The sequence below is a fragment of the Pseudophryne corroboree genome, chromosome 5, assembly GCF_028390025.1.
Source record: "Pseudophryne corroboree isolate aPseCor3 chromosome 5, aPseCor3.hap2, whole genome shotgun sequence".
Classification (NCBI taxonomy): domain Eukaryota; kingdom Metazoa; phylum Chordata; class Amphibia; order Anura; family Myobatrachidae; genus Pseudophryne; species Pseudophryne corroboree.
Genome location: NC_086448.1, coordinates 759,925,887 through 759,949,171, shown reverse-complemented (window position 1 = coordinate 759,949,171; position 23,285 = coordinate 759,925,887). Strand labels below are relative to the sequence as shown.

General features: G+C 45.9%; 1 protein-coding gene across 3 annotated transcripts in view; it reads left to right on the top strand.

The window, feature by feature from the left end:
- RGS22 (regulator of G protein signaling 22) overlaps positions 1–23,285 on the top strand; it is a 273,655-nt gene that overhangs the window by 102,140 nt on the left and 148,230 nt on the right. For all 3 annotated transcript variants that reach the window (XM_063924195.1, XM_063924194.1, XM_063924193.1), the window contains exons 13-14: positions 13,740–13,862; positions 15,954–16,055. In XM_063924195.1, coding sequence (XP_063780265.1) covers positions 13,740–13,862; positions 15,954–16,055 — 225 coding nt within the window. The remainder of the gene's footprint in view (positions 1–13,739; positions 13,863–15,953; positions 16,056–23,285) is intronic.

The following is a 23,285-nucleotide window of genomic DNA, read 5'->3' as shown; positions in this document are numbered from 1 at the left end:
TAGGATGTTGTCTGTGATATTATTGGCATGGGAATGGGTAATGGCTGCTAGCGCCGTTCTAATGCCTCGCACTGACTGTCTGTGTTTAAGAAAGCCCATCTGCGCCGGCGATATAATACGGGAAAGGCATAGCTGTAGTCTATTGGCCATCAGTTTGGTGAGGATTTTAAAGTCTTGATTGAGGAGTGAGATCGGTCTGTAGGACCCAGGCAGGGAGGGGTCCTTGCCCGGTTTCGGTATAACAATGATTGTGGCTTCGTTAAATCTAACGGGGGTTTGTTTGGAGGTGAGAATATGATTATAGAGTGATGTGAGGGTGGGGGCGATCTCGTCTCGTAACATTTTGTAGAATTCCGCTCCGTAGCCATCTGGACCGGGGCTTTTATTGTTCGGTAGGGTCTTAATGACCACCACCACCTCCTCTACTGTAATCGGTTTGTCTAGGGAGTCCCTCTCCTTTTGGGTCAAAATAGGGAGGTCCGCCTCTTTCAAAAAAGAGTGGTTGGCAGCAGGATCGTCAGGGCCCTTAGTATATAAGGATTGGTAGAAATTTCTAAATTCTGAACAAATGAGGCCAGGAGTGGTGGTCAGTTTATCCGCACTAATGATCGCGTTAACCCAGTTACGGGATTTAGGGCCTTTAATTAGATTCGCCAATAATTTGCCTGATTTATTACCCCATCTGTGGAGTCTATTCCGCTGGTAGTCGTAAGAGAGCTGAGCCCGTTCCGTGAGGAATGTATCATATACAAGCTTGGCTGAGAGGTACGCCTCTTTGTGGGCAGGGGTGTCATGTTGGGTGTAACTGCGGTATGTAGAGGTGAGAGTGGAGCTCAGTGTGTGTAGTTGGGAGGAAAAATTTTTCCGTTTGGCGTGAGTATAGGACATGATGTGTCCCCTAAGGACGGCCTTTGCCGCCCCCCAAAAGACTGGCGAGTCCAATTGTTGGTCGCCATTGTCTGAGGTATAGTTATGCCAGGACTGTTTGAGATGAAGCATAAAGTCAGTAGATTGGCGGAGGTAGGCAGGAAACCGCCATCTCAAGGCAGTGTGTTGTGGTAAGCATAGTTGGAGATGGAGAGATATAGGGGCGTGGTCAGAGATAATGATGTTCTCGATAGATGTATAGGTGGTTTTGGGTAGGAGATTGGTGCTGGTAAAAATGTAGTCAATTCTGGAGTGGGATGAGTGGGGGTGGGAATAAAAGGAATAATCTTTTTGGGTGGGGTGGAGTACTCTCCAAGGGTCTAGGAGGTTTAGTTGGGTACAGAAGGAGGAGAGCAAGTAAGTGTGAGGTGTAGAGGTAGTTGCACTTACCCTGGATCTGTCCATGGATGGGTCGACGACCGTGTTGAAATCCCCACCAACTATCAAATTCTGGCCTCCCCAGGTGATAAGGGTCGATAGAAGATCTGCAAAAAAAGAATCAGGTGAAGTATTCGGTGCATATACATTGAGGAGAGTGTAAATCGTGTTTTGTATGTTTATATCTACTAATAAAAATCTACCCTCTGGGTCGAGTTGTTTTCTGAGGATTGAATGTTGTAGGTTGGCATGGAGTAGAATTGCCACTCCCCTAGATTTCGAGTGATAGGGCGAAGATATACAATTCCCTATCCACGGGGCACGAAGGGTGTGTCTAGGGTCATCCAACCAGTGTGTCTCTTGTAAAAATACAATCTGGGGAGACATACGTTTCAGATGAGCCAGCACTTTTTTCCGTTTGACCGGGTGATTAAGGCCTTCTACGTTCCAGGATACCATGTGGAGTAGTGTGGCCACTGGATCTACATCTATAGGAGTTTGTGAGTGGGAGTCGGAGGGCATATTATCCCACTCCCATTGGGAAAAATATCATTAAAAAAGTTGAGAGGGTAAGATAGGGTCCCACCCCGACCCAGCGAGCGGGGAGGGAGTTTCCCGGTGGGGGGAGGGGGCCCCGACCCAGGCAGGCACAACCAACAAAACATAAAAACAATAACATAAGTAGTTTCCAACTACGGAAACATAAACAGCAGGAAATACACATGAGTGTGAGGTATTCGTACTCCATGTAGCCTGCATCTGAGACCCAAAGAAAAAAGAAGGTTCGGGCAGTGTTTAGCCATTATCAAATAGAGTCACATGATGATCAGGTGGAAGGAAGGGCAAAGTGCAGCCTAGCCTCGTCTGGATCTTCAAAGAATTTCGGGCGCCCATCTTCAAAGACTCTGAGGCGCACTGGGTATAGCAGTGAAAATTTGATCTTTGCCTCAAAGAGGTGTCTGCATATGGGGGCAAAGTCTTTGCGTTTCGCCGCTACCACAGCTGAGAAGTCCTGAAAGATGAGAAGGCGTTCTCCGTTGATCGACAAATCAGCTGTCTTTCGGTATTGGTCTAGAAGTCTCGCTTTGTCCGCATAATTTAAGATCCTCATGATGACCGGACGCGGGCGGCCTGATGGGGTTTTTCGTTCCGGACCTAATCTGTGTGCTCTTTGGATGACCAGAGGGGATCCCTTGAGGTTCATGGACAACTGCTCTGGGATGGTTAACGAGAGGAGATCTAAAAGCTCGTGACCTTTTATGGATTCAGGGATACCGATGACTCGTAGGTTATTTCGTCTGCTGCGATTTTCCAGGTCATCGAGCTTGTCCGAAAGATCCGCGACTTCTAGTTGTTTAGCCTGTAAGGAGCGTTGGGCTTCTGTCAAGTCATCCTCTAAAGCCGAGATCCTTTGCTCTGCCTCGTCGAGGCGAGTGGAGTGTTGGGTTAATAGAGTCGATGACGATTCAATAGCTTCCTTTATGCCCGCAAGCTTTTCGTCGAGGAGAGGGCCCAGTACCGCCAGTAGGTCTTTGTGCTTCATTTTAGGTTGTTTAGCAGGCGGTTTAGATTTGCGGGAGCTTCTGGAGAGCGAGCGTGTAATCGAGTGATCAGAGTCCGATGAGTCGATTTCCGGGGTATCCTCTCGGGCTTGTTGGTCAGTCCCTACGGGCATTACGGGTAGAGGTATCAAGAATTTTTCCATGCAGGGTCGCCCAGAAGGGGAGGTTGAGGCTAAAGACACTGGATGTTTAGGTAGTAAATGATGTAGCGGGTCTCATGTGCTGGGTGGTTATTTATTGCTGGTCTTCATTTAGCTCGTTGCAGGTGCTCATCAAATATGGCACCCAGCCAAGTAAAGCAGAGATCAGGGTGATGGGGGTATGGGTATTCCCTGACAGGAGTTGAGGAGGTCGTCAGAGGTATGGGTGAGATTAGCAGTGGTCTCTCCGCTGAGGCATGGGCCCGGGCCGTCACGAAGGTGCTATGACAAAAGTCTCGGTCGCAGCCAGCTGTACGCCCCCGGTCGGGTTGTGGTGGTATAGGCGTGTCTCTGGCAGTGTCACCTCGGTCCTCCCGTGGATGCTGCAGCATATATGTGGCGGGAGGCGTATCTCCCTGCAGACCAAAGGCCTGTTCCGACCTTAAGGAGGGGGTCAGGCTTCTGGTAGCAATAACCCCGATGTATCCCCTAATCAGCATCCCCCTCCGCAGCAGTGCGGGCTCCGGGGGTTAATTTTCTTTGTCAGCAGCCGCTGTGGGGTCAGGCGCCACTGTCCAGCAGGTTGGTGTCTGCGGCCTCGGTCCCACGGTGGTGAGGTGCTAGCGGTGGTGCCGGGGGTCCCGCTGTGGTCTCCAAGAGTCTGGTAGGGAGGCGGGTGTCGGCGGGATTTCCGGGTGTCCGGCTCGGTGATGGTCAAAATTGAGGCCCCGGCTCTTGTTTGGTGACTGGGCCGCTGTGGGGTCAGGCGCCACTGTCCAGGCGGGTCGCAGGGTCTGTGTGCGCCGTCAGGGAGACACGGTAGCCGCCGCCACGGACCTCCCCCCGGCGCAGCGGGTTGGTGTTTGCGGCCTCGATTTCACAGTGGTGAGGTGCTAGCGGTGGTGCCGGGGGTCCCGCTGCGGTCCCCAAGAGTCTGGCAGGGAGGCGGGTGTCGGCGGGATCTCCGGGCGTCCGGCGCGGTGATGGCCAAAATTGAGGCCCCGGCTTTTGCTCGGCGACTGGGCCACTATCCACGGGAGCGTCCTCGCTGCTCCCCGATTCCGCGGCCCGAGTCTGGTGAGAGCGGGGTGGTGAGGGGAGGGTTAGTGGGTAGGGGTGATGTGAGGGAGCGGGTCCGGGCAGTCCTGGAGGGGATTTTAGATGTTTAAAAGCAGGAGCTCTTCCAGGCTGCGACTGCTCTCCTCCTGTGCCAGGCCACGCCCCCCCGTGGATCGATTTTTTAATCTCTGGGAATCCTATATCTCCACTTTGCCCCTTAATACGCGACTACACATTCATAACAGTCTCAAGAACACAACGTGGTACCTAACTAGATTGGCTACACAGGACCAACCTATATCTTTGGTCTAAGAGCGGGCAATTGTAGCGGCTTCCCTCACGGTCACCTATACTTTGTATAATCTCATCAGTGTACTGAATGATTGATTATTCACAATGCTAAAGTCTTTATTGTTAGAGAAAAAAAAAGGAATTTGATGTACAACTTCCAGTCATAACCCCCTTGTATTATTACATATATTTATATGTACGTTTTATCCTATACTGTGATGTCCATGATGTCTCAATAAAAAAAATTTGAAGAAAAAAAAAAAGATGAGAGAGGTCTGTAATTTCCATCATAGATACACTTCAACTGTGAGAGACAGAATCTGGAAAAAAAAACTAACAAATCACATTGTATGATTTTTAAACAATTTATTTGTATATGCTTGCGGAAAATGAATATTTGGACAATCAAAAAGTTTAACTCAATACTTTGTAATATAACCTCGGTTGCCAATTACAGACGTCAAACAATTCCTGTAGTTCTTGACCAGGTTTGCACACACTGTAGCAGGTATTTTGGCCCACTCTTTCATGCAGATCTTTTCTAGATCTGTCATGTTTTGGGGCTGTCGCCGGGCAACACGGACTTTCAACTCCCTCCACAGATTTTCTGTTGGGTTGAGGTCTGGAGACTGGCTAAGCCACTCCAGGACCTTGAAATGCTTCTTACGGAGCCACTCCTTAGTTGCCCAGGCGGTGTGTTTGGGGTCATTGTCATGCTGGAAGACCCAGCCACGTTCCATCTTCAATGCTCTTACTGAGGGAAGGAGGTTTTTGCCCAAAATCTCACGATACATGGCCCCATTCATCCTCTCCTTAATATTGATCAGTCGTCCTATCCCCTTTGCAGAAAAGCAGCCCCAAAGCATGATGTTTCCACCCCCATGCTTCACAGTGGGTATGGTGTTCTTGGGATGCCATTCATCATTCTTCTCCCTCCAAATACGACGAGTGGAGTTTATACCAAAAAGTTTGATTTTGCTCTCATCTGACCACATTACATTCTCCCAATCCTCCTCTGGATCATCCAGATGGTCACTGGCAAACTTTAGACGGGCCTGGACATTTGATGGCTTAAGCAGGGGGACCTTTCGGGCGCTGCAGGATTTCAATCCATGACGATGCAGTGTGTTACTAATGGTAACCTTTGTGACTGTGGTCCCAGCTCTCTTGAGGTCAATGACCAGGTCCCCCCGTGTAGGCTCTGGGCTGATTCCTCACCGTTCTACAGATCATTGATGCTCCATGAGGTGAGATTTTGCATGGAGCCCCAGGTCGAGGGAGATTGTTAGTGATCTTACATTTCTTCTATTTTTTAATAATTGCGCCAACAGTTGATCTCTTCTCACCAAGCTGCTTGCCTATTGTCGAGTAGCTCATCCCAGCCTTGTGCATCTCTACAATTTTGTCCCAGGTGTCCTTGGACAGCTCTCTGGTCTTGGCCATGGTGGAGAGGTAGCAGTCTGACTGTTTGAGGGTGTGGACAGGTGTCTTTTATACAGATAACCAGTTCAAACAGGTGCCATTAATACAGGTAACGAGTGGAGGATAGAAGAGCTTCTTAAAGAAAAAGTAACAGGTCTGTGAGAGCCAGAAACCTTGCTGCTTGGCAGATGTCCAAATATTTATTTTCCACAAGAATATACAAGTAATTTGTTTAAAAATCATACAATGTGATTTCCTGTTTTTTTTTCCAGATTCTGTCTCTCACAGTTGAAGTGTACATATGATGGAAATGACAGACCTTTCTCATCTTTTTAAGTGGGTCAACTTGCACAATTGGTGGCTATCCAAATACTTTTTTTCCCACTGTATGTGTATATATACATATATATGTATATATATATATATATATATATATATATATATATATATAGTGCTACACAGAATCTACGATTTGGTATTTTTAACAGTGTATTTCAGTCACCTCATACCGCTTAAATCCTCTGTTTGTGTCCTCTATTTACTGTCACATATCACAGGGGGTTATTTGCAGGTATTGTGTTTGTCTGGCTATATTGTACTGTCCGCTCTAGGGCTTCATTCCCTATAATGTCTGCCACACAGGGCGGGAAATCCGCGGACGCTTCTGCATCCTGCAGTGCTGGCACCAAGGATTTACCTGAGGGTGTGTGTTAGCTGCTGGTTCAGGTGCTGGGTACCATGCACCTCCCAGTCAACCCGCAGCACCTTTGGCCAATCAGGACCTACCTTGGGCAGCGTTCTCAAGTATGCTGAATACTCTTGTAACACGTTTTACGCCCCCTGTGGGATCTCCTGTGCCATTACAGCCACATATTGTCCCTGTAGTTTATCCGCCCTGGGCGGACACTCTGTCTACCTAGTTACAACAATTGAATCAAACTTTGGTTAGACACAAGTCTACCCCACGTCCCTCTGGGGCCAAGGGGTCATCTAAGCGGGCCATTTCTTCCTCACAATCCACTAATATTTTGGATAATTCTGATGAGGATGGGGAATATACTGATCCGTCAGACACTGATACAGTTGCTTCTGATGAGGAATCTACAACCCAGGTTGATGTTCCTGACTTAGTGGAGGCTATTAAGCTGATTCTACAAATAGATGATGAGATCGAGCCTACTATTACGTCTAAGAACCCTGATAAATTCAAACGTCAGAAGGTTGCTAAAGTAGCCTTACCACGTTCTGACCATTTAAATGACATACGTCAGGAATCCTGGTCGTCTCCAGGAAAGAAGTTTTCTCTGTCTAAAAAGATGCTAGCTCGTTATCCTATTCCTGCAGAGTTGAGTAAGTGGGAAACTCCACCGCCGGTGGACTCTCATGTCGCACATCTTGTGGTGTCATCTACTCTGCCTATCACCACTGTCACCTCACTGGAGGAACCGACGGATAAGCGTGTGGAGGGTTGCCTGAAGTCTATTTACTCTCTTACTGGTGCTGTACATAGACCCACTATGGCAGCCTCCTGGGCTGTGAAAGGAATCGAAGCATGATCAGGATTTTTCTGACACTGCCAGACAATATCTGTCTTATATTACCACAGCCTCCCACTATATTCAGGAGGCAGCCTCTGATGCAGGTGTAATGGCGGCCAAGGCGTCTACTACGTCTGTCCTGGCTCGCCAAATTCTGTGGTTGAGGTCCTGGAAGGTGGACCTGTACTCCAAAAAGACCTTGGAGGTGCTCCCTTTTAAGGGAGACATCCTATTTGGGGAGGATCTGAACAAGATTGTGACTGACTTAGCGACTGCCAAGACTGCGTTTCTCCCAAGTACTAATCCTTCTGCTCCAAAGGATAAGAGTACCACTTTTCATTCCTTTCGACCTCCAAGAAAAGCTAAAGGTCAGGCGTCCCAGAGACAGGCACGTGCTTCCAAAACCACTAAGCCCAAATCTACACAATCCTGGGCCGCCCGTCAGCCTGCTTCCAAATAAGACAAACCTGCTGCATGACAGGGGAGACCTCCCCCTGGGGGATTCCAGGGTGGGAGGCCGACTTCTGCAGTTCGCCCAGGCCTGGTTAACGACCACTTCAGACGCCTGTGTGCAGGAAGTTGTCTCTCACGGGTACGCAGTCTCTTTCAAAAGATGTTACCCTCACCAGTTCTGCACGATGGTTATCCCTTCGGATCCATTAAAAGCGCAAGCTCTACACTTGGTTGTGCAATCCCTCCTGGACACAGGAGTGGTAGTGCTGGTACCTCTGTCTCAGAGAGGCAGGGGATACTATTCGACCCTGTTTCTAGTTCCAAAGCCAAATGGGTCCTTATGGCCTATATTCAACCTCAAATCATTGAACAAATTTGTGAGAGTATCCAAATTCCATGTGGAAACTCTGCGCTCCATTGTGCTGGCCATGGAACCCAAAGACTACTGTATATGGTATCCCTGGACATACAGGATGCTTACCTGCACATACCTATTGCCATGTCACATCAGCAGTTTCTGCGGTTTGCTATTGGCAACCTACATTATCAATTCCGGACCTTGCCTTTTGGATTGACCACGGACCCTCAGATATTCACCAAGGTCATGGCCGTAATGACGGCCCTTCTCCGCCGTCAGGGAATCTGGATTCTGCCGTATCTGGACGACTTGCTGATCCTGGCGAACTCCCAAGAGGTTGTCCACAGTCATCTGGAACTGACGGTCCAATTTCTACAAGCCCACAGGTGGCTCATCAACTGGAAAAAGTCCTCGCTGGTCCCTGCTCGGAGCATGGTGCACCTGGGGGCACTGCTGGACACACACAGCCAACGATTGTTTTTGCCTACAGAGAAAGTCCTGAAACTCAAGGACAGGATCAGATATTTCCTCTCTTGCCCAAGAGTGTTGATACAGTCGGCGATGCAAGTACTAGGCCTCAAGGTGTCGGCTTTCGACATGGTAGAGTACGCTCAATTTCATTCCCGCCCTCTGCAGAGGTTAATCCTTTCCAAGTGGGACGGCCTGCCTCATCGGATCAGGTCTCAAATGATCTTCTTGACTCCAGAGGTTCGTCTGTCACTGAGCTGGTGGCTGCAGGACCAACAGTTGAGCAGGGGCCGTCCCTTCTGGATCTCCAACTGGGTCCTCCTGACAACGGATACCAGTCTGCGGGGTTGGGGCGCGGTGTTGGAGCAACACTCTCTCCAGGGTCGATGGACCAGGGAGGAATTTCTCCTCCCGATAAACATTCTGGAATTGCGGGCAGTGTTTAATGCTTTGACACTGGCCCTGTCTCTAGTACAGAACAGGCCCGTTCAAGTACAATCTGACAATGCCACCACGGTGGCGTACATAGATCATCAAGGCGGCACTTGAAGCTGCATGTCAATGCTGGAAGTATCAAAAATCCTACATTGGGCGGAACGCCATCTGCCAGCAATATCGGCAGTGGTCATTCCCGGAGTCCTCAACTGGGAAGCGGATTTCCTCAATCATCAGGACATGCACGCCGGAGAGTGGAGCCTACCAGATGTAGACCTGATGGCGTCTCGACACAATCACAAGATAACGGTCTTCGGATCAAGGACAAGGGATCCTCAAGCAGCGTTCGTGGACGCACTGGCAATTCCATGGAACTTTCGGCTGCCATACGTGTTCCCTCCAGTGTCACTCCTGCCCAGGGTACTACGGAAGTTCAAGCAAGAAAGAGTAATGCTATTTCTAGTTGCTCCAGCTTGGCCCAGATGGCTTTGGTTCTCAGACCTGCAGGGTCTATCGATAGAGTGTCCTCTTCTGCTTCCTATACGCCAAGAACTCGTTCAGGGCCCTTGTGTCTATCCGATCCTGGCCAGACTGGCTTTGACAGTGTGGCTCTTGAAGCTTCACTCCTGAGGGCAAAGGGATTCTCTGAGGCAGTTATTCAAACTATGTTGAAGGCCCGCAATCCGGCTTCTGCACGGATTTATTACAGGGTCTGGAACTCTTACTTCACATAGTGTGCTGCTAAGAATTATGATGCCTATTCATTTAGAACTTCCATGCTGTTGGCTTTTCTGCAACAAGGCCTAGATTTAGGCCTTCGTCTGGCGTCCCTTAAGGTTCATATATCTGCCTTGTCGGTGTGGTTTCAGAGGAAATTGCGTCTATTCTTGATGTTCATACTTTCACTCATGGTGTTTTACGGATTCAGCCTCCCTATGTCCCTCCTGTGGTTCCATGGGATCTGTCTGTTGTCTTAAATGCCCTACAAGAGTCTTCATTTGAACCTCTAGAGTCTGTGGATCTTAAATGTCTTACACTTAAGGTCGTGTTTTTACTGGCTATTGCCTCTGCTAGGAGGGTGTCGGACTTGGGCGCTTTGTCCTGTCGTCCACCCTTTCTGATTTTTCACTGTGACAGGGCAGTTCTTCGAACTCGCCCTGGTTATCTACCTAAGGTGGTATAATCTTTTAATTTTAACCAAGAGATTGTGGACCCTCTTCTGATTTGTCCTCCAAACAGTGGTCTTTGAATGTGGTACGGGCTCTCCGTATTTGCGTAGAGAGGACTGCCTCCCTCAGGAGGTCTGGTACCCTTTTTGTACTTTTTGGTTTTCACAAACGTGGCTGGCCTGCAAATAAGCAAACCTTGGCCAGATGGATTAGAATGGTGATTGCACAAGCCTATGCATAGGCTGGTCTTCCAGCTCCTGCTGTTATTAAAGCCCATTCTACTCGGTCTGTTGGACCTTCTTGGGCGGCCCGCCGAGGCACATCCGCTGAACAATTGTGCAAGGCGGATACGTGGTCCTCAATGAACACGTTCATCAGGTTCTATGCCTTTGATACTTCCGCCTCCCGGGATGCTTCCTTTGGATGCTGGGTTCTTGTGCCCGCTACTGTGCATCCCCTCCCATGAGGAACTGCTTTAGGACATCCCTGATGTATTCCCTGTGGAATCCCAGTGTACCCCACTGCAGAAAAGGAGATACACTGGATTCCACAATGCGCCCACTCTGACGCAATTAGCTTCTTTGGGTTTGTATGGCATTAGCCGCTAGTCCCTTCTCCTGTCATGAGAATGTGGTTCTATATGACTAACATCTACTGTCTCTTTTACCTGCTACTGCATTGGACTAGTTAACGAAGGCGGGGTTATAGAGGAGGCAGTGCAATGCATCCTGGGAACAGTCAAAGCTTTAGCCTGTTGGTGCTCTGGATCAAGATCCAACTCTACACCCCAATGTATTCCCTGTGGAATCCAGTGTACCTCGCAGAAAGAGATTTAACCATGATAAGTCTACCATAAATCTTCTTATCATACTACTTGTATATAGGTATTATTCATTTGAAACAGGAAAACCCATGTTTTTTAACCCGCTTATATCGCTTTCAGATCACTAATGCCGGTCGCACCTGGGAATTGGAAATGGGTCCTTCCCAGGTGCGACCTGGCATTGGACCCCGAGAACTGGCTTCCCGACTGAGCATATTGCTGGATCGGGTTGCCATTGAGGGCAGGAATCGCAGAGTCATCGGTGGCGGAGGTGGCGCTAAGAGATGAGATCATCTCTGCTCCGCCTCTCCCTATGCTGTGAACGGGTACCATCTCTCATCGACACTGGAAACCCAATCACACGGCACCTGACCTGGTAATAGCTTGGGAATAACCCTTCTTTATTCCCGGGTTGAATTACTGGGTCAGGCGACCTGGGAATTCGGGACGGACCCTTTTACACCGCACAGCGACCCAGCAATATACCGAGTCGATACTGCGTTATTTGTGCAGTTTGAAAGGGGTATTATAAAGTTCTAGTCATTTGAAATTCAATGCACCAACACGTTATAATCCAAGCATAGCAATACATTAAGATAGCACAGTGTTTACCCTTTATGGCGTATTGAGAAGACATGGATTGTTTACTACCACACTGTGAGATGACTTAACATCAGTTGGGTGTCTGCCCAAAACAGCATCAGAACATCAAGGATTTTATTTTTTGCTTTTCCAAGAATAAATGCTTTGCTCTGTAGAGTTTACTCCAGGGGCTGACACAAGGTCATTTATGACATTTAAAGCCTTAAACTAGGGTGGAAATAAAACATTCTATACAAAAGCTAACCGCCTCCCTTACGATGTAAAAGTGTGATCTATGACAAATTGTGAATATTAAATACCTGCTGGTATTGATTGAGCATTCCTGTGTTATGAGACTATAGTTCCACTACTAATTAGTAAACGTAAAGGGATTGTGTGTAAATGGTTTGAGGCTTAAAGCTCTCGCTATAAATCCTGACTGCTTAAAGATGGATTATGTGGATCCAGGGAAGTGATGACCATCTTATTGAGATTGTGCAAACTTTGAGAGGGTGATGGTTCCAGCCCAGGTCAAATAGTCGCTCACTGATCCTTGGTGTAATTCCATAGCTTAGTAGCGTACGCTGCTATTCTGGTCTCGTGCCATAGCCCTGTCCCCCTGACAACTCATTTCAATACAAACAGCAGTGTCAGGCTCGTGACCTCATAGGATTACTTGAATGAACTGCAAATAAATTTTTTGCCAGTAAAAATAATTAATCCCCCAGTATAATCTGATTTCATCAATTCCTTAAACTGGGTTTTGGGTCCTCCATGAAAAAAAAAAGCCAAAAAACACAATTTACATTAGAAATGTTTTGAAATGAACATGTACGTCAGGGAGGTTAAGATTGTTTGCAGGTTCAGTGATACTGTTAATATCTGTTGAATGACCTCACTTTGTTGAAAGTTAGGGTACACCCTCTAGAAAATAAGCATCGTTAGCAGGGGAGGAATCAGGTCAGCAGCTGCGGTGTCATTTTATAGGCTGGGACTGTTTATATCCTTTTGTGCTCGAGCAGAACTCAATATGATCAAAGGTCTCCGTTGGAAATGTTTGATAAAAGATTTTCTGTGGACACTCACATAACAGAATGTGGAATATATAATGGAGAGTTATATCACTGGAACAGCCAAGAAAACGGAGTGATGGGTTATATGATAACTCAGAGGTTCTCAAACGCGATCCTCAAGGCACCCCAACAGTCCAGGTTTTAAGTATATTCATGCTTGACCACAGGTGACTTAATTAGTACCTCAGTCAATTTGATTTAAGCTTCTGAGCTAAGCCATGGATATACTTAAAACCTGGACCGTTGGGGTGACTTGAGGACCGCGTTTGAGAACCTCTGTGATAACTCATTCTAAGATAACCATATCAACAGGATCTGCGTATATGCATATCATTTAAGTGCAAACAGTCCCAACATGGTTTGTTTTTCTGTGTAACTAATTGCCATTTTAAAAATACCTGAGAACTTGGATGAAGTCCTGCACTTACTGGTTCTCACAATCTATTACATTCCCCTCTGTGTCTGTGACATCTAAGAGATGACAGTATATTGTCCAAATGTTGTAATGCAAGGACCATAAATCTGCCGCAATTCCCCATTCTACCGATCCAATCCACCATTTGGCTGGGTACGGGTCGTTGGATCGACTCAACTTAGGTCGACAGTCATTAGGTCGATCACTGAAGGTCGACATGCAGTAGGTCGACATGTGAGGTTAGGGTTAGGCTGTGGTACTTTCTTATAAACAGCCTAACCCTAACCTCATCCTAAAGTGCCTAAACCTAACCCCCCCAAAGCCCCCCCCCCTTCCTTTCACAGCCTAATCTTAATCCTCCCCCCTTAGTATTCCGGTTTTGGGATGCGGACATGGTCAGGATTCCGGCATCTGTGTTCTGACGGGTTTGGGGATCTTGATCTTATACCGACAGTAGCCTAGGCTGCCAATGGATGATCTGGCTCTATATGTTGTATCTACATGCAGATGTAAGAAGCTACAACCCTTGTAATGGAATAAATAAATGTTGGTTCAACAGAAACCAATCTCTTGTTGCTGCAGTTTCTTTTATCTTCTCTCATGTCAAAGCAATGACGCCTGTAAATCTGCTGTCTGTTCCCCCTAGAGGGCAGAAACCAGCAGCTGCGTCCTGTGGAGCTCCAAGATGGAGGAAATGCTGCAAGCCCTGCATCTGGACTGCCGGGCCGGCTATTTCTTTGCCACGTTCTGTGAGCAGTCCGGGAACAAGGTATGTTGGAGAAGAGTCCAGTTTACATATTTTGTAATTACAGACGTTAGAAAATAAATAGAGCCGGTTGTTCCATGGATCAGTATTTTCACTCAGAAGACTGTGTTCTTTTCTACAGAGACAGTTCTCAGATATGGGCCCAAGAGTGCGGTACATCATATAAATAATGAGGGAATTCGGCTTGCACGTTGTGGACTAAACGACTCAATCACATAAATGATCCGTGTTCTTACTTCTCATCCTTAACATTGTGTATTTGTACTGTGCGAGGTCCAACAAGTCAATGGCTGGTAGATGTGACCATCTGCAGGTTGTTTCATAGCCGCTTGTCACAAAAAGTGCTCCTGTGTGTTCCCCATCTTATCGCCTCATAAATGTCTTTATTTTACATTTATGTTGTTTAGCTTAATGAAGAAATCAGTAATAACAGTGTTTTATAATACAGATACTGTACACAGAATTGTTTACAAATGTAGGTAAGATGTGACATTGTACAGATCCTCAATGCAAAGTCCTTAATAGATTACTGGATATTCATCATTTTCAATAAATACAGTACAGGCAATTTCAAGATAGTCTCTGTTAAAGCGACAGTTCCCATGGCCGGTGTAGTTACCTAAATTCAGCGGTGCGCAGAAATATTTTAGCAGCCACTTTAAGGTAATGAAGCGTCACTGTTTAAAACTGCGCTGTGGGCGGGGCTGAGTCCTCACGACTTGATCATGACAGTTAAATTCAGAAGCTCCCTGTATCCAGCTGCTCATCAGCCACCAGAGGTATAGGATGGAGCCATAGCCCCTCGCAGGTCCATATGTAAGGATCGCTCCAGATGGCATCACTCTTCAGCAGTTCTGCTTGGAAGCCTCTCACCAAAGAACAGGGCCATCGTAACGTATAGGCACACTGTGCAGCTGTCCATTGACCCACGATTCTAGGGGCCTTTGAGCGGGGGGCTGGCTGAGCCGGGGGATTATTTGCCCCCAAAGCTGGTGTCTCTGGAGCTTCTTGGGAGGCAGGTAGATAATGCTGACTGGCAGCGCCGATTGTGGATTACACCCAATCAGAGTGGTGAGGCTGCAGTAAATGTCTGTCAGCATGCTGATTGATTGGTTGATGGCTGGAGCTATCTACCAATCAGAGTTCAGCATTCTCTGCCTGCATCCAGACAGTAAATGTCTGTCAGCATGCTGATTGATTGGTTGATGGCTGGAGCTGTCTACCAATCAGAGTGCAGCATTCTCTACTTGTCTCCCAACCTGCAGCCAGATAGTGAAAGGCTGTCATGTTGAATACCCCTGTTCTAGAGCGAGATAGCAATCTCTATACCATTTTAACCATTTTTATATAAGGAAGTCCCTCACAAGCATGATCTATAACAGTTACAGACATATGTTGAAAACTAGTTACCAGCCCGTCAAAATGACGGAACAACATAACATTAATGTCAGCGCTGACAGCTGTGCGCGCCCGAATGGAGCAACACTTAAATTGCTCCGTTGGGCGCCATCACACAAAACACTTGAATTCCCCCCATAGATTTGTGAAAGTTTGCATGTATTTGTTATACTAACTGCAGAGTGCCTTGGAAACCTGTATAATCTGCCTTTAGCCGAAAGGGTCTGATAACAGTAATTAGGTTTTGAATTTCGACATTGACCTGTTAGGGAGGAAACATTTTGAGGCCAAAACGTTGTATCTAGCTGGTTTACTTTCCCACGTAATTTGTCTTAACATGTAACTGGCATGTGTACAGGATGTCAGCGGAGGCAGCCGTATTCTGGGTTAACCCAATAAATTACTATTTTATTTTAAATTGGCAACATTTCGTGCCTCAGAGATGTCCCTGGCTCCTAATATATTGATATACTGTCTTAATATGGATTTAGTTCACTGTATTGCTAGCTCCATTGTATGTAGGCAGTAGAGGTGCATTTATAGCTTGGTGAAAAAAGCAACAAAAAACTAAAATATTTAATTGTGACTTACTCATTGCCATAGGTGCTAGACCATGTGACAGGCCAGATTGCTGTATATCTTTTGTGTTATTGTCATGCCTTGCGTTCTCACTGGGAAATTGCTGTTTTATTTCAGCTGTGGGAGAATAGTGTCTACTTTTGGTTTGATCTACAGTCCTATCATCACTTGTTTTACCAAGAGACTCTTCAACCTTTTAAACTACGGAGACATTCCCAAGTAAGTGGTAAATCTCAGGAACGAGATGTTACGTGCCGAGAAGGCTGGATTGCATGATGTTCTTCAGTATTTGGGATTCTTATGAACTCCACATGGAGAATATTCTCTTTGTCAGTGAGATGGACCCTTGTCTGAACCCAAAACATATGACGTATGCCCCTATCAAATCTCCTGAATGTCAATATAGGGATATTAAATTGTGCTTGAGCTTTTTTTGCAAATAATCCAACATTTCTGCAAGCTAAGATTTATAGGACAATTTGATTTTTCTTTACAAATATTTAAGTTCTCTATAACAAGCAACAAACACATGATTACAACTACTATGCATTTGGACCACTAGTGTATTTATAATGAGTGCAGTGTGTACAGTGCACATGGACCCCTGTGGTCCCCGGGGGGGGAGGGGGGGGGGCACACTGCAAGCCCTGTACCCATTTTTTCAATACATACCCTCCAGAGTCCAGCGTCGCAGCAGCAGCGTTGCAGAAATCACTGGGAAAATGGTGCGGCACTCATTTATCTGGTGTTTCGTGATGCGCAGCAGGAAAATCACTGGGAAAATGGGCGCCGCTTCATTTTCCCAGAGACCAGAGCATGTGGTCTAGACTCTGGGACAGCGCTAGGGTCCCCTAGTGACAGTAGTGCCCAGAGTTAAGAGCGCTGCCTGCTAGGGAGAAGGGGGCCCAGAAGGAGACTGCACACGTTCCTCCTCCTCTCTGAAGACTCCCCTGGATCATATTTACAGTGTTCTATTACTATTAGTTGATTTTTCTCCTCCTCCCTCTTGTTTTATTTTCTGTATCCCCTTTACTTTGTTTAAAATTAGTAAAATGTAATAAGTTAACAAAAATAAATAAAAGTACACCAATCGTTTGACAGAAGCTGACATTTATTTTTTATTTTAAAACAAAATTACAATCATTTTCAGCCTCCAAGGTGAGGTTTTGGTCAACAGTAAACCCCTCCTAAAGGCACCACTGTTTAGTTGTATAACATGTGTCAAACTGTTATATAGACAGAAGAACTGCATGGAAACCTAGTTCTTCAGACCTGTCAAATAATTCCCATGGAGCTTGGGGCAGAGCAATATCTTCAAACCTCTATGTTAGTGTTGGAAATGCATTCAAGACAGTATAAATAGAGAAAAAATACTTCCCATATTAGGGGCCAAAGTGGGATGAATTGTAAATTGCTTTGTAGTGTGGTTATCTCGTTCATTCATGCAATGCTAGAATTTAATTGCCTGGCATTAACTTCATCCAATTGATCCCCACCATTAACTTTAATGGGATAAACAAATGAATTATTTAGGAGACCTATAAATGCTATTTGAAGTAAAGAATAGATGAGGTTTATTTTTTCTTAATCTGATTCCAGTCAACCGTCAATGTACACGCAGAATGGTTATGCTGTGGAGCGAAATCCTGACATTGTGTATCTCTGTTGGCACTAGGGATTCTAGATTCTCCTTTTAGAGCATTGGTTGAGAGTTTAAGAAGAGGACAAGATCACAGCATTAGCTGATCACCAAACAACTGAGTCTGTGCACCTGTTGGCCTAGCTCTGTGACGTGGTGCAAAAGCAAGGCGGGATGGAGCAGGGACCATGTTTATTAGAGGCATTTCTTGCTTTGAAGAAGGGCACGTAGTGATATTCACGCCACCCAAATACAGGAAGTTTGCACCAGCTGTAAGATGGCAGAGATCCGGTTTCATCCTGTGCTATTCATGGAACTAATTTCCACTTTTTAAATGGACGCATTTATTATGGACGCATTTATATGAAGCACTTTTCTAGGCGCTCTGTCCCCTAGATTGACTCCACAAACCTGTGATATTTACTCAGAATTGTTCAGATGTGTCCCCTCACTCTCAGAATCAGTCTCGGATAAGTTGCAGTAGTGTATGGGGACCTTAAGCCTTAAATAAGGGTAAGCCAAGCTATATATACCGAGAAAAATGGAAACGTTTAATATAATGAAAGTCAGGTTCTAAAGTTGTTGGGACTTGGGCGTGGTCTTTATACTTTTACACTGTGCTCCGCTTCACAACCCCCAACGTGCACGCACACACACACACACACACACACACACACACACACACACACACACACACACACACACACACACACACACACACACACACACACACACACACACACACACACACACACACACACACCCTGCCCCCTTACTGCCTAAAAATCCCAGATTGCCAAATAAGAGCCTGTCTTCATGGATTATGCTTATGCTGTAGTCTAGCTCATAATAGTTTGTATATTACAATGTTCAGGAATGACCCCCTTGCTTTACAAATCACCCCACAGAAAATGTTCTTTCTCATAAATAAGGTAATTCCCCCTACAGCCTCTAGGTGGAAGCAAATCTACACATTTCACATCACTAAATGTCTGAGCAGCACTTTACAGTCTGACCTGTAAAATAAATAAAAAAAATCCCAAACAGACCTTATGGCATCGCACACAGATGAGAATGTTCACAGACAAATCAACCCATGGCCTGAATATTTACTTTTGTACTTTAGATAGCTTTTTAAGCCCTTTGCGAATACAAGATGTGTTTTCGCTGGAAGGCAAATGAGCGCTAATCTGATTCCTCACCAAAGCGGCTGCAAGCGGAGTTGTCCTTTCACAATATCTGTGTTCACCTCTGGCACAACTTGGTGTCATGACTGATTTCTGTGAGAAAAGCCATTACAATGGCTTCAGATATCACAGGCCCGTTACCAGCCCTCGTTCCAGGCCCAGATCACAAGCCTGCAGAGATATTTCTGGAGCCTCTGGAAATGTTTGGATTTCATTGATTTTGTGGCTTATGACACATTTCATGTGTTTCTGGCAGCTCTCCTATGGAAAGTGTACATCATGTTTTGGAATAATACCAGTAGCTGTACTGCAATAAGGTTTCTATAACATTCACACCATGAAAACATTTTATTAGACACCTGTTTGTGAGGATAGAACAATTCTGAAAGGTTCCCTGTCAATTGGGACAGAGCAAAGGGCACCTGCTGTTTATCTAAGATACGACCTGTCGGGCCAGAATAGGATGTCAGTCCTGGCATATACCTCTTCTGTAGGGCTAGGCAGACTATGGTTGTTTAGAAGCTGCAAATCCTTGGATGACCTGCTAGCCTGCGGTTAGGCGTGACCAGTCATGCAATTCAGCAAAAATTAGAGACTTACGGATGACATCAAACATGGCCAGTCTCAGTGTTTTCATATAGCTGTCTCTGTATACATTTTTGCTAATGTCCCTGTAGATAATGACCGATTTTGGAACTTTAAAATAATACTTTTAATTCAATTTCATGAAACATTTTAATTTGTTACCGTTTACTGCCAAATATTTTGTCCAAGATGCAATAGCTGGTAATGTAGTAATTATTTTGCCTTTACGCTCATTTGGCTACAGGTTTATGTGTATATGTATATTTTAAACCTTTATGACCCCTTGCCCATTTAAATGGACATTATTAAAAAGCTATTGTGTAGAATTAAGCCCTTCCAGGCCTTCGCTAAACTAACTTTCTATTGAAGCCTTCCTCTATTTGTTTCTCCTCTCTTCCACTCAACGCGGCTCACTCTCAGATCCCTCCCTATCTTCTTCTCCTCTTTATATAATTCCCCCCCACCCCACCCCACCCCACGTTTATATCTCTGCTCTATATTTTTTGTTTTTCTTTTTTTCTTTTTTTCTATTTTTCTATTTTCTTTCCTCCAAAAAGGAGTGTAGAATTCTACAATATCTGTCCTGGGATCCACTGGTTGGTCCATTGGGAGCTACTCTACTCTCCACCCTTATACCTGTTTGCTTCCGATACGGATTGTATTTTATATTTTTCCAGGTACGTTCATTCCGTCCCTATTGTGAAAAAGTTATTATAGACTTTTCTTTATTATGGTGTATTGATGGATATACTTGCTGTTTGGACTTGCTTATTTTCTGTACTTCAATAGAATTTTTACATTGGGAATTTAAAAAAATATTGTGTAGACTGTATTGTGATGACGGTTGCCATTCAAATCCCAAAGTCCATTTAAATATCGAAAATACTGTGAAAACGTACCACCTTGAAACGGCACTGTGAGTTGGAAAGATGGCTTTGCCCAGAAAGATTGCCGCGAGGTGAGGATCCCGCTTTACCAGTACAACAATGTACTTTTTTGAATTTCGTCAAAAACATTATGCGAACAGTAATTGAAGTTGTTAGAGTAACAAAATATTGAATTAGAACGGATCGAATGTTTTGGTGTACGAGCTACAACGCTAGCAATTGGTTGTCCATTAGGATGAACATTGGGTCTAAATGACCAAACCATATTTTTGGGGGGTTACTTGGGGCCTCATTCATCTATTTTCCCAGTGTCATCACTGGGTTACACCAGAAATATGCAATGGGTCACAAAGGGTTAAAGGGGTTGCACAGGCTTGGACTACTCATACTATTTACATATTGTTCCCCCAATTAGTGTTATAATGATGGATGGCACATAGGACAACAAGGGATAAGTTCATACTTGCTGATATCTAACCTGCCCCCTCCAAGCCAAGTGTGATGTTCCGTGGGTGAGGCGCCACAATTGCATCGTTGTGCCCATCCCTTTTTTTCAAAGCCACGACTGGCAGCACTGTAGAGCGGGGGCAGAGGGCAACACAAGGTCACCAGGGGTTTTAATCCAAGCACAGAGGCCAGAGGGAATTGAGTACTCATCAGAATGGCGTGCAAGTGTGGCCTACTGTATGTCCAGGGTCTAACCAAAGGAAAGCATCTAATGGTAAATGGCTAGACAAAACAGTCTCTCCTAAACCCTGGGTAGACATTGAACATGTCTTGTGGTAGTTTGGTTATATACTGTAACTAGGATCTGTATTCAAGCCCAATTGATGACCACAATTTATTTACTGCTGACTCTCTGGTTTTATTCAGCTGACTGACGATGCTTGGAAAGCATAGAGTGCAGCATGTTCTGCCCTTGGCTGTGTGAGGGTTTGGCCTCATGTCCATCTCTTTTCAGTAGGTGCATGATAAGTTATTTTGCGCTATGGATAACAGGATTATTTGGGGAAAAAAGGAGGCTGGGGGGGATAAGTGAGCAATGAAATGAATAAGTGATAAAAATAATATAATATAAACTCTTCCCTTAAATGTATCTCCTATGACTGAAGGATGATTCATCTACATCCCATATAGAAGAAAATCACAATAGTGAAATGATTTCACACAATATATGAGCAAGTCACAAACAATGAATGGTTAAAATATACTTGGAATATTCAGGACAAATAATAAAATAAAAACAGCAAAATAAATGTAAGCCTGTTCAGCAGAAACATAAATCGTGCCGTTCTAGGAGCGGGATTCAATTAGGCATGATAGTTACCGCGGGCTTGTAGCAGTACCCGGGGCTATTCAAATGCAGCCTGTGGTAAGCCCGCAGGCTCCACTTACCTCAGATTTGTTTGTCCTCTACAGAGGCTTGAACAGAAATCTGCATTAACATTTCAGCCCGAATGGGTAGTTTTCTACCCAGCACTTCAATATTTTTTCATTATATCGAGGAAAAGAATTCCACCAGATTTTTCTTAATTGGGCCAAAATACTGTTTTCCCCCCGAAAATCTTGAAAATGGGTAGAAAACTACCCACCCAGGCCAAAATGGGTTAAGTATGGCTTTCTGCCCTTACCGTGTCTACCACGAGCGTGTTAACCCACAGCTTCGGGTGGGAATCTAAGCCTATTTATTGGAGAGCTCCCAACTTTCCCAGTCTATAAAGCTACCGGAATAACACACAGAGGGATTTAGGGCAGTAACCCTGTGGGCATCAGTTTATTTCACCTCCACCTGGTGGGAATGGTGCCTTACTTACAGGCTTAGGGGTATATGCAATTAGCGGCGAATCACCGTTTTTTAATTCAACACAATTCGAAAGGTGAATTCCGGCAGGTGGCTTCCGGAATTCACCATATTCAATGAAAAACGGATTCGACAGTCCCGCGGGCGAAAAACGTCCGATTTGCCGGATTTTGCCGCGATTTAAAAAAACGGGGAAAAACTGGAAAAACCCGGAAAAAAATGGCGTGGGGTCCCCCCTCCAAAGCATAACCAGCCTCGGGCTCTTCGAGCTGGTCCTGGTTATAAAAATGCGGGGGGAAAATTGACAGGAGATCCCTCGTATTTTTAAAACCAACACCGGGCTCTGCGCCTGGTGCTGGTGCAAAAAATACGGGGGACAAAAAGAGTAGGGGTCCCCCGTATTTTTTACACCAGCATCGGGCTCCACTAGCTGGACAGATAATGCCACAGCCGGGGGTCACTTTTATACAGTGCCCTGTGGCCGTGGCATTAAATATCCAACTAGTCACCCCTGGTCGGGGTACCCTGGGGGAGTGGGGACCCCTTCAATCAAGGGGTCCCCCCCCCAGCCACCCAAGGGCCAGGGGTGAAGCCCGAGGCTGTCCCCCCCATCCAAGGGCTGCGGATGGGAGGCTGATAGCCTTGAGTAAAATGACAGAATATTGTTTTTTCCAATAGTACTACAAGTCCCAGCAAGCCTCCCCCGCAAGCTGGTACTTGGAGAACCACAAGTACCAGCATGCTGAAGAAAAACGGGCCCGCTGGTACCTGTAGTACTACTGGAAAAAAAATACCCAAATAAAAACAGGAGACACACACCGTGACAAGTACAACTTTATTACACACTGCCGACACACATACATACTTACCTATGTTGACACGCCGACTGCCACAGTCTCCGACGATTCGAGGGTACCTGTGAAAAAAATTATACTCACCTGCCAGTGTCCAGAGATAAATCCACGTCCAGAGATAATCCTCGTACTTGGCAAAAAAAAAACACGAACACCCGAACCACCGGACTGAAAGGGGTCCCATGTTGACACATGAGACCCCTTTACCCGAATGCCGGGACATCACGTGACTCCTGTCACTGAGGTCCCTTCAGCCAATCAGGAAGCGCTACTCCGTGGCGCTCACCTGATTGGCTGTGCGCGTCTAAGCTCAGACAGCGCATCGCACAGCTGCCTCCATTACTTTCAATGGTGGGAACTTTGCCGTCGCGGTGGGGTTATCCGCGGTCAGCCGCTGACCGGCGGGTGACCCCACCGCTAACCGCAAAGTTTCCACCATTGAATATAATGGAGGCAGCTGTGCGATGCGCTGACAGCTCAGACGCGCACAGAGCCA